Source organism: Camelus dromedarius, chromosome 7 (genome assembly GCF_036321535.1).
Source record: "Camelus dromedarius isolate mCamDro1 chromosome 7, mCamDro1.pat, whole genome shotgun sequence".
Classification (NCBI taxonomy): domain Eukaryota; kingdom Metazoa; phylum Chordata; class Mammalia; order Artiodactyla; family Camelidae; genus Camelus; species Camelus dromedarius.
Genome location: NC_087442.1, coordinates 38812282 through 38824769, shown reverse-complemented (window position 1 = coordinate 38824769; position 12488 = coordinate 38812282). Strand labels below are relative to the sequence as shown.

Sequence of the window (12488 nt, the reverse complement as noted above, 5' to 3'; positions counted from 1 at the left end):
TGTTTTTAATAATTGTAGTTCTTATTTTGTCTAAGTGAATTTTCTGTTTTATGCATTGACAACTCTATGCTTGGAGGTGATTTTATAACTGTAGTTCATGTTTTCAGAATCTGCTTCTTCTGCTTTGTAAGTCATTTTGCTTTAAATTATTTTAAAGAATCATTTTTAGCCAGAAATGATCACTTTAATCATTTATCTATATTTTCAAAATTTGGGATAAATAAATATTTTATGTTTAAATGGCTTTGAGAAAGCTGGCTTCAGAAAGAAATGCAAAACTTCCATAAGGGATCAAGGAATGATGGACTTTTTAGTTGGATACTTATGAAAAGAACACTGAAATGTTCAGTGCTATTTTAATTTTGAGTTGTGAAATAAAAAATAGAAAATGTTTGGCTAAAGTCTCTAGATCATTTATGATTAATTGAAATCAATAACAGACGTTATATACTTTTTATCCTTGTTACACTTTGAACATGCAGTTGTAGAGACTGTTGATGTCTTAATTCAACTAATTATTTCATTTATTTCCGAGGAAAATAGTGATACTGTTGAAAATAGAATTTAAAAAAGAGAAATGGATTACCTAGCAAGTGGACAAAAGGCTTAAAAATACATTGTAAAGTTATAGAATCATTCTGTGAGCTTATATTTGCACATACCATTTTTAGCTGTTATGCTTTTCTAAAGACAGAATTTAAAAGATTATAAATTATTACTAAACCAAAGAATGTAGGCATTAATAGGTTGAAAGTTAATTAGAAATTAAAATAAAACAAGTCTATAAAAGTAAAAGAATACTAAGACAAGCCAAAAAAAAAAAAAAAATAAAGACCTTATTCCATAGTAGTCTACTGACTAAAGTTATAATATAAGCAAGACTAACTGGAATATTAATATATATTTAGCCATTCATTCACATTCCCCCCCCCCCAATTAATTTAATGTTCTTGAAGTCATTTACATATTCAGTCTGGTTTGCTTTTGGCTAGATCATATATATTTACCTCTTTTGCTACATTTACACTGGAATAACACCCTCTCATGGACTTCTGAGAATGGAAGTGCATTTACTCTTGTTATATTCTTCAATTGTGAATTGACTCATCTTTATTGGAGGTTTATTGAAATCATCTGTGAGAATCTTAAAAATTTTCATTTAAATTTAAGCGATGTGTATTAAATTTGTGTTGTAATTTTATGACAGATAATTTGTTGCATTCTCCCTCCCCTATCCTTTTTTTGCATTGCCTCGGATGGATAGATCGAAATCCTGATGGTAAGTGAAAAGATGCTTTAGAACAAAATGAATGCCAGAAATGAAATTTGATCAGTTAGCTGAATTGATATTATACCATGAATGAACTCTTCTTGTGGACTGCTGTTTGAACTATAGTAGCCTTGTTAGGGTGATTCAGTGCCTTGATCTGGCTATGGAGAAGATAATAGATGTTTCCTCTTACAGAAGCTTGTCATTCATTATTAGTTGTTTTATTTTATTTATTTTTTTTATTTTTTTAGATTAAAGTATAGTCAGTTACAGTGTGTCAATTTCTGGTGTAGAACATAATGTCCCAGTCATGCATTTATATATGTATATTCATTTCTTTAGAGGTTATTATAAGATATTGAATATAGTTCTCTGTGCTACACAGAAGAAATTTGTTTTTTTATCTATTTTTATATATATTGGTTAACCTTGGCAAATCTCAATCTCCCAAATTTATCCCTTCCCACTCTCTTTCCCTGGTAACTGTAAAATTTTTTACTGTGTCTATGAGTCTCTTTTGTAGATGAGTTCATTAGTGTCCTCTTTTTTTCTTTTTCTTTTTCTTTTCTTTTTTATTAGATTCCACATATGAGTGATATCATATGATATTTTTCTTTCTCTTTCTGGCTTACTTCACTTAGAACGATGATCTCCAGTTCCATCCATGTTGCTGCAAATGGCATTATTTTTTCTTTTTTATGGCTGAGTAGTATTCCATTGTATAAATATACCACAACTTCTTAATCCAGTCATCAGTCAATGGACACTTAGGTTGCTTTCATGTCTTGGCTATTGTAAGTAGTGCTGCTATGAACATTGGGGTGCATGTATCTTTTTGAATTAGAGTTCTCTCTGGATATATGCACAGGAGTGGGATTGCTGGATCATATGGTAACTCACAGCCAGCATTATTAGTTGTTGTAGAGTCATGAGAATGATTTTTGGAAAAAAACCAAAGGTGTCTTTGACAACTTATTTCTGTTAAGTCATTGGTGATTTGCCTGTATGCTCTGTTATCTTACTTCACTTAAAAAGAGTAATGAAAAAATTCTGAATTCAAAAAAACAGAATTTAGAATAATTCTGTTTTCTATATACCCCAACAGATTCACCTCTCTTTCTGATCAGAATGCCATGTGTACTAATTCTGTGGGCCGATCCCTTGTCTTGTTTAGAATTTATGGGAGAATGTCATCAAGGGTCTGACCCCTTGAACTTGCCTGGGTCAGTGCTGTCACCATTTTGTTTTCCCCAAATCCTCTGTTTATGACTCTGCTATAATATTTGTCATAATATGAATTTCATTAAGTTCGTTCCTTACGTTCCCCTAGTACATTTTGAGCTCTTTGAGAGCAGGGTTCAAGTACTTACCTCTGAATTGTGCAGTATCTGGATGCATGACAGACACTCTAAACGTATTCCCTACTTTGATTATTTTTTCTCCTAGACGCAAACTTGGTGTGGTGGTTTGTCTTAGTTTCTTAGCCATTTTAAGATAAATATTAGATAATACTAATTAATTGGTAATAATTAAATAAAATACTCTAAAATAATGGCCATATTTACTCATATAGTTTTGTGGTGCCAGCAACCTGAGTTGCATAGTGTAGGGAGGTTAAAATATATTTATATGAGAAATATTTTAATAAGAGTAAGCTTTTAGTATAATAACATAAAGTATACTTGTCAAATTAGAATTTGGGTTATTAAAAATGATATTATTGGTAGTGAATATTTATATTTTACTTTGCAAGGTTGCAAGTAACTGATAAGATTTTGCAGTAACTTTTGTAAAATACCATATTATTATTTAAATGATTTGTTCTGAGCTTTAAAAAATCAGCAAAGGTTATTATTGAAAGGAATTTATTCCCTCTTACTATAAATTCATATGAAACCATGAGAAAAAAAATCACAATATGTGGAAATTTTAATATTTTAATGCAAAGCTAAAGCTGGTTTTAATAATCTTTTTTGATATATTTTAAAATTATAAGTAAGCTTCAAGGAGTAGAGTTGAAATATTCAGCTTCACCTAGTAGGCAAGAAAATAATATGTTGCCACTTAGATCTTACACACAAGGCTTCACATTTCAAAGACTGTTCCATTTTATTGGCCTGATCTGAGCAGGCTGTACTGCAGAGAAGCAGTCCCTGCTTTTACATGTGGAAAAAGAGAAGCAAACGAGGTTTTATGTTGTCCCATAAGAGTTAGTCTCCATTATTTCTGCATTAAAGTTACATGACATGGGCAGTGTAAAACATGACTGCAGATGGAGCACAGTACGGAGCCAGACATAACAGGAAGAGATCAAGGAAGTTCTGGCTACCAGACATTGCTACTGCTTTGGGGTTCCTTGTTTTCAATATGAAATGACTCTAGCAGACCCTTGGAAAGAGTTCTAAAGGCATTATATAGGTGTGTAATATATAGATATAGTTATTCTACTCTGATATATAAATTCTTTTTTCTTTTTTTTAAAAGCACATTTTGGCTTCCCTCTTGACAGTGATACTGGACTCTCGGGTGTACCGGGGTAATTAGAATTCTCTTCCTGGAAAAATTGTTCTGTCAGGAGTGATTTTGATGTGAATTTTCCCTCTAAATGTTAAATAATTTTGTGATTAATTGAACCATAGTAGTTGCAATTATCCATTTCCTCTAGTAGGCTAGAAGGGGAAGTGTTTGAAGGAGAAGTAATTATATTTAAAAAAAAAAAACCTGTAGAACAAAATTACTCTGATGAACAAGTAGGCCAATGAGTATTATAAGTGACCAAAGTTTTCTTCTCTCTCAGAGTAATACTCAGAGTAGAATAAGCCAGATATAGAGACTGTTTTACCAACTACACAGAGAAAATATCACTGATGGTAGGCAAAGGTAGGACCAGTTAGGCTCTTTCAACTAAGTTGAAAGCTATCCTACTACCAACCTTGGAAAGTCTTTAAATACATGTAATTCTTTACTTCCTTATTACAGATGCACATAAGCATACACTCACACATACCTCTACATGTCTCTGGCTTCAGGTTCTTAGATACAGTTCTAACTTGAAGAATAATTGGTAGCTAAATTTGCATTTCAAGTTTCTTAAGAAAATGTGAATCTCAGAAGAAATGTACCTCTGATAAATCCCATGCCTAAATACTAGAGATTATATTTTGAAATGCTTAGGTTTAATTTGATGGAAAATAATATAAAATACTGGCATTATAAAATTTCTTTTTAAGGATATGGTTTCCTTAAACTGGTTTCTAAAGAATTTCATACTCTCTTTTTTCCCCCTAATGGTAAAACTTTTCAAGTTGCCATCATTTAAAAAATAACCATAATCATTTTATTAAGTATGAGTGTCATCATTTTTCAAAGTAATGTTTTCCAAATGTCCTGTGAAACAGGTTTACAATTACTGGAGAGAAAAGAAATTCTGGAGGGGTTCTACAAATCTGAACAACTGCAGACCATTGTCCTAGTGTGTGATATTGTCATTAACTGACTTAACTGAACTGTGAATTGAGTTATAATGTATTTCCCTTCTTGGGTTTATTAGTGCTTGCAATCCATTTGTTTTAATTTCTGAAAACTTATATACACCAACAATTTCTTTAGCTCTAGGTTCTTGAAATTTTAGAGTAATAATCTTCAAATATATGGACTCAGTAACATAAAGCTAGTGTTGCTGATCATGGTTTTTTTTTTAACACAAATTCAATCAGTACTTGGTCCAAGTGAAGTAGAGCCACAGTTTTAGCAGTATAGTTTTAGAAGAACATTTACAGCCAAACTTTGTTAGAACAGTTAGCTCAGACTTCGATTGAAAGTACATAAAAAATAGCTTCTCTTTGTGCATGTGCAGAATCGTCAGAAGATGAAGCAATTTTTTTCCCTGTTACTCTATTCATTAAAAATGAAGGAAATGGAAATAGGTTTCAGTTTCCTTGTTCTTTCCAGACTGTATCTATTAATTGAGGCTGCAATTTATATATTGCAGAGGAAACATATTAGTAGATATATTTCCATAATTTAGGGATATATGGAATATATGCAGTTGGAAAAAATAATGCTTTGTAATGTTTTTTGTGGTGATATTGATAGCTGTGGTTTGAGCAGTAGCTTAGATCATGTTACCATAATATTTTGAGTCAAAACATTTCATCATTGTAAAGTACAAATACACATGCCTCTAAAACCTTACAGAATGTCAGGAAATAATACCCTGGGATTTTTCTGAAGAGACACCAGTTATAATTTGCATCTAGGATTCCAGGAGAAGTGAATTTAACATCTGTTGGTTATGAGCAAAAAATGAGCTATGTAAAATTTGATGGATAATAGATTATGTTGAAGAGAATGACAAATATGCTCCACATGCTCTGAAAAAGTATTTAATTGACCTCATATATCAATATGCTTGCCATTGTTGATGATCTTTCACTATCCTAGTGAATAAGTAGTACTGAAAAGTGTACTCCCAGCTTGGTTGTAGAGTAAACCACACAACTCTAATTGGCATTAACAAAATGCATATTGCTAATTCTAGGAATCCTACTTTGGGATCACGTCTCTGAACTTTACTGCTTCTGCTTTTGCTATTTTAAAGCTGCTCTCTGACTCCACTATAAAGAAATAAAGGAACTATTGTGTAAATCTATCAAGTAGCGTAAAACACTTAAAGTTTTCCATTTCTCTAGAATACTTTACAAAGATATATGTTTTTGTATGTTATCTTTTATCTTATTCAGTCAAAAATAGAATCCTAGTATAAAAGGAGAGAAAACTAAAGTTGTAGAATTGCTTTTCTTGATTTATAAGTAGAGAGCCTAATTTGCTTTGGTTTCGGTTTTGTTCTTTGCAAAACATTAAAAGGAATGATTTTTAAAAACTTTGAATTCTCACATAAAACTCTTCATTGCTACTTATTTATTCAGGTACCTATTTCAGTATGCCTGTATACTTTCTGAAAAAATTTGACAGTTGAATGACTATATAAGACTTTCAAGATGTTGCTTAACAGTGATATGTAAAGTTAAATGGATTGGGAAAAATTTAATTTATATGAAAATAATATTCTTGATATTAATGTGTGAAATGACATGAATGTCAGTAGACCAAATTCTCCTTTCATGCTCATATAATTTATTGCAAATTGTTCATTGTAATTTCAATCTTCAATAAGTAAAAAAGCTAAAGATTAAAAAATTTATGAGATAGAGAAATTATTAGTTATGGTCCTATAGAGTCTTTCTGATATAAATTTCATATTCTTTGCTCATTTTAGCTGACAGCCTTAGATTAGGGCTAGAACTTTGAAGGTCTTAAAGATAGTTCAGTAATTGAATATAACTGTGTAATATTTTATATAGTGCTCAACTGTGATGATTTTTAAAATATGGTATTACTTTTAAGGGCAGAGCTTGCACCTGTGCTCCTTTTTAAGATTATATTTTTACCTTGTACTTGTTGACAATAATATAAAAATATGAATTATGATCATGCTTTCCAGTTATTGCAGTTATGCTAAATGAAATGGGCAGGTAGCAAACATGTAAACTAAGATATAGTGCTACTTAAACTATTAGTAGCACAATTTTTTTGGTCAAATTATTTGTCAAATCTATGAATCTCTGTTTCTCTCTTTCTATTTCAGGCATTCCTCGAGTTACCCAATGTAAATTTAGACTTCCCCTGAAATTAGTCTGCTTACCAGGCCAGCCTTCAAAAACTGCAAGCCACAAACTAACTATTGAAACCAACAAATCTCCAGTCAGTCTTCTCAGTCTCTTTCCAGGTAGGACTTTTGAAATAACATGCCTGTAAAATCAAAAATGTTAAGAATTTAGAATGGAATCCTTCATCAGCAGGTAATGATGGGGTAATTTTCAGATAATTGTTAAGTCAGAATACAAAAATGCCTCAAGGGTTTTTCCTTCTTGTTTGCCTTTTCAAAGGTGAATAGCATATATCAACAAAGTAATAAAGTGTACCTTTTAAGTTTGATTAAAATTATTGTAATCATTATTTTGCTTAAGTATTCAAAAATGAAAACATCAAATGTTTCTTTTTAGACTGTGGAGTTTTTTGGCTTGGAATGTAAATATTTATTATTCATTTTATTGTAGGTTTTTGAATATATCCCTTTTCTAAGTATATAAATATTTATTATTCCTCTATTGTAGGTTTTTGGAGATGCACCTTTTTAAAGTATATTCTTATGTCCCTGAAAAGTAATCTCATAAGTAGGTACTTTTTGTGGTTTTGCTGTCTCCAGCAGCTGGAAGGGGCGATGTTCATTCTCTGGCTCTGATCCTCTGGAAGGGACTTCGTGTATAAAGCTTGAATATCACAGTGAACAGTTGGGGTAATTTGTGAAGGTGTGACTTTATCCAGGTGTTGGGTTTTTCTTTCTGAGTAGCTTAGAAAAGAGTAGTGTTGATTAGATAAAACATCTTTAGTAGCCAGGATTTCTGATGTGTCACGTCTATTAACTTTCTTGGTAATGAGGTGGAACTAAAAAAAAATCTAGGAATTAAATCAACCCTTTTAAATCCCTCATTAAAAATCAGCACTGTTGACCATAAGATGCATCCTCACACTTGCATTAGTGGATAGGATTTAGAATACAAAGTACTTTCCACAAGGTTTAGAAATTTATAGTAAGTCAATTTTTGTGTTATTATCTACTTAAAGTACTTAAAATTTATTTTTCATTAATTTGAAGTGTTTTTAAAAAGCTTTATTCATATATATATGTGTGTGTGTGTGTGTATATATATATGTATATATATATATATATATATATATATATATATATATATACGTGTGTGTGTGTGTGTGTGTGTATATACCTTTACAAAAAAATCTGCAAGATGATCTTTATTACAATTAATCTGCTCTTTAGTTTGAGCTGAGTTTGAGTGAGTGAGTGAGTGAATGTGTATGTGTGTATAGTTAGCAAATAGTTTTGTGCCCTTTGGTTTCTTATTCCCTTCCCCTCTCTTTCTTCTTAGTTAATTTTCTTAGAACAAATTTGGATTATAACGAAGGCAGAAAGGGCCACCAACTTTATAACATCTTATACAAATATACTAATTCCTTGAGTCTCCTATACTATCCTGACAGTATATTTGGAAATTGTATGTTACACACCAAATTTATTGATGCCTTTGAAAAATATTTAAGACTATGGTTTCTGAGTGGTTGATCTTTACTATAGATGGCTGAAACCTATAGAGATTGAATAAAAGTGAATGATTTTGACCAGAGAGATAATTTCTGTAAGATATGGATTGGACAAGAAATACTAAGGAAAGCTTGGACTCAAGTATTTTGATGTCACAGTTATCTTAGGCTCATCAGCATATATTTACTTTTTACTCATTTTAGAAATGGGTCTCAATGACAAATTTAAAAAAATTTCCCCTAAGATTCATTGTATGTGATATAGCATGTTCTCTTTTTGAGCTCCTGGGTTTGTTTTCATATTGAACATGCTGGAATCCTGTAATTGCTTAAAATAAGTACTCTTGGTACTTCTTCACTTTTCATGAGTGCTTTTCACTCTTGAGGTTTATAAGACTTTTATATGCTGATGTCAGATAAGGTTACTATTGCAAATTTATTTTTTAACTGAAATAAACATAATTAATGAGCTTCATAGAGAAGAAAGAAAACTGCTTTTAATCTACATCTCTTCCTACTTATTTCAGTTCTTTTTTTGTATATTTAAAATATTTAAAATAACTTTAATGTTTCTTATTACAAAAGACATGTAGAATTTAGAAATAGGTAACCAAAAAGAAGAAAACAAAAGTAACTGGTAATTCTATCATCTAGCAATATTTACTTATATTTTGTTATATTTTCCTAATCTTTTAAAAATATTTTTTCTAAGCATTTCATCTCCCCAAGGAATTTTACTTTATATGTTGTTGTGAGGCACCTTTCTACATAATTAGATTTTTATTTTATAATTTTAATGATTGCATAATATTCTGTGATAAATCTATACTATAAAATCATTTGACCAGCATTATATTTTTTGACATTTATGTTGTTTTCAGTTTATTAATGTTGTAAATATATTATGGCAATACTTCCCTAAATTTATATTATTTATTTGATGACTATCTAAAAGTGGAATTACTAAGTGAAACAAAGGATAAGAATATTTTTAAAGCTTTTGAAATTGAGTGTGAAATTGATTTCCTAAAGGGCCATATCATTTAACCCTATCATCAGTGTTTGAATGGAGGTGTTTTGTACTGCAAATCCTGGCCAGTAGAGGATATTATAATTATAAAAAGCTTTAAATATGTTTGATGGCTATATAGAAAATATTAATTTACATATGTATATATAAATAACTATCTGGAGTGCTTCTGGCTAAATGTGAATTAAGCAATGTATATAAATATATGTGTATGTATATTTGTCTCATATAAAGAGAAGTCCAAAAGTGGGCCCTGGAAGCTGGTATAGTGGTTTGTGAATGTTGTCAAACACCCAGTTTTTTTCTTTCTTTGCAATGTGCATTCTCTAGTGTATTTGGCTTGTTCAGTGGCAGTGAGATAGCTGCTTCAGCCTAAGTCACCATAACTGACCACAAGGCAGGAGATAGGGGAAGGAGTTAGCTATAGGAATGACTGTAACTTTTATCAGGAAGGCATGTTTCCATAGCTTTTAGGAGGTTTCTGTGTAAGTCTCAATAGCCGTTAATAGCATCACATGGCCTCTATAGCTGGTAAGGGGGCTGAGAACTAATGTAGATGCGCTAGGGAAAAGGAGGTTAAGAATAGATTTTAAATTAGCTGACATTCAGTATATGCCATGATACTGGTGATTTTACACAAAAGTTTTCCTTAAATATAATAACAAATAGCATGCTATTGTAACAGTCTTTCATGGTACTGAAATATATGGTTATCTTTCCTTGTCAATGAGTTTATATTTTAATGATTACATAATATTCTATTGCTTGCAGGTGCCATGTAAATAGCTTTTTTATACTTTTCTGTTTCTCTTTGGAGAAATTCCTTGAAAACAAATGACTGAGTTAAAGGATATGCACATTTGAAAACTTTATTCAGATGCCAGAGTTACTTCTGGAATAATTGTATCAGGTTATAAGCCTAATATCAGGGTTCATACCCAGGGTAGCAGCTGGGTTTGAATCTTTTTAAATTTTTGACATGGTTAGGTGAAAAATGACATCTCTTTTTAAAATTTGCATTTCTAAATGGTTTGTTAGCATAGTAATTTTGATTAATTAATTTTATTCTTTTAATATATGAGGTTTATATTTTTAGATAGTGAAATTTATTTTAAAATTTAATTTTATTTACTGCTTTATTTTTTTTGTTTGTTTTCAAGTTTTCATATTGTGCTTAGAATGATCTCTATTTTAAGATTATAAATTAATTACTTATATTTTCTTCTGGTACATGTTTTTTTAAACTTTAGTTTTATTGTTTCTTTGTTTTGTTATTGAAGGGGGAGGTTGTTTGTTGTTTGAGGGGGGAGGTAATTAGGTTTATTTACTTATATTTTGTTTTTAATGGAGGTACTGAGGATTGAACCCAGGACCTCATGCATGCTTAGCAGGCACTCTGGCAATTGAGCTGTACCCTACCCCCTCTCCTGGTAGATTTTAATACATTCTTTAATTCTCAAACACAGCTTCAGGGTATAATTTTTTTTTTATAAAAAACAACTTTATTGGAGTATAACTTATGTATACATGTATAAAGTAAATAATTTAATAAGTTTTTATGTTAGTTTTTATCTGTGAAACTGAGACAGAAAGGGGGCAGGGCACAGCCATTCAAGGAATGCTACAGCAATTAACATCAAAATGGTGAAAGATTCAACCCCCAGTAGGCATTGAGGCTCAGGATGATGAGAGATTTAACTTCTAGTAGATCTTCCGTTTCATTATATGCCCATTGTAATATATTAACATGATGAATAACATGCCCACAGGCACCATGGCAGTCCCAAGGCTAGCCACAGATTGTCAAAGAGTGGGAAATGGCAAACTTCCTGGGAATTCCACCTCCTTCCCCAGGCTACTTAGACTGGTCCCTCCACTTATTAGCATATGAAGCCACCAAGCCCATAAAAACCAGCAACATGGTGCCTCGTGGCCACCCCGGTCTCCCTCTTTGGAGATGGCCCACATTCTGTCTTTGGAGTGTGTACCTACTTTTATTCAGAGCACGCAACCCCCATGCCTCGTGGCCTTTCTCTTGCCTTTCAATGTATCTCTGTGAATAAATCTACCTTTACTCAACTGTGGCTCTCTCTTGAATTCTTTCCTGCGTGAAGCCAAGGACCCACACTTGGCGGGGCAGATCCCAGGGGCTCAACCGAAGCCTGGGACACGGCCCTCCTCACGCCCCACATCTGTTTTCCTGCATCAAAACCATCTCTGTAATCACAATGCTGAAAATATCGATCACCCCAAAAAGCTTCCTTGTCCGCCTTTGTAATCCTTTATCCCCCATCTCCAGGCAACCACTAGTTTGCTTTCTGTCACTGTAGATTACTTTGCATTTTCTAGAATTTTATAAAATGGGATTATTTAGTATGTACTCTTTTTTTATCTGCCTTCTTTCATTACTGTATTGGATTATGTGATTTACAAATATTTTCTCCCAGTCTGTGGCATGTCTTTGGAAGAGCAGAAGTTCTTTTTTTTGATAAAGCCCAATTTATCATTTTTTTTTATGGATTATGATTTAATGTTATATCTAAGAAATCTTTGCCTAACTCAGGGTTACAAAGTTTTTCTTGTATGTATTTATCTAGAAGTTTTCTAGTTTTACATTTTACATTTAGGGCTCATCTGTTTTGAGCTGATATTTATGTGCAGTGTGAGATATAGATAAATCCCATGTTTTTGCATATGACTATCTAATACTCCAGCACGACTTTTGAAAAGACTATATCCTTTTCCACTGAATTGCCTTTGCAAAGTTGTTGAAGTAATCTGACTTTATATCATAGGACTATATAAACCGTTGGAATGTATATTTATATTTCTGCTCCCTTCAGTTTGTTCCACTGATCTGTTTGTCTTTGCCCATCAATATTGCTGTATACCAACAGCTTAGTGTCTTAATTAATATTATAAGTCTAGAAGTCACGTAGTATAATTTCTCCAACTTGATTCTTTTTTTTTCAAAATTGTCTCGGATGTTCTAGATCATTTGTATTTTCA

The 12488-nt window shown here is 31.8% G+C and overlaps 1 protein-coding gene across 8 annotated transcripts in view; it reads left to right on the top strand.

Annotated features, from left to right (window-relative positions):
• BBS9 (Bardet-Biedl syndrome 9) overlaps nucleotides 1–12488 on the top strand; it is a 383745-nt gene that overhangs the window by 161737 nt on the left and 209520 nt on the right. For 6 of the 8 annotated variants that reach the window (XM_064487454.1, XM_064487458.1, XM_010988074.3 and 3 more), the window contains 2 exons: nucleotides 1265–1279; nucleotides 6918–7058. In XM_064487454.1, the coding sequence (XP_064343524.1) occupies nucleotides 1265–1279; nucleotides 6918–7058 (156 nt within the window). The remainder of the gene's footprint in view (nucleotides 1–1264; nucleotides 1280–6917; nucleotides 7059–12488) is intronic. The other 2 variants (XM_064487457.1, XM_064487456.1) reach the window with 1 other exon arrangement.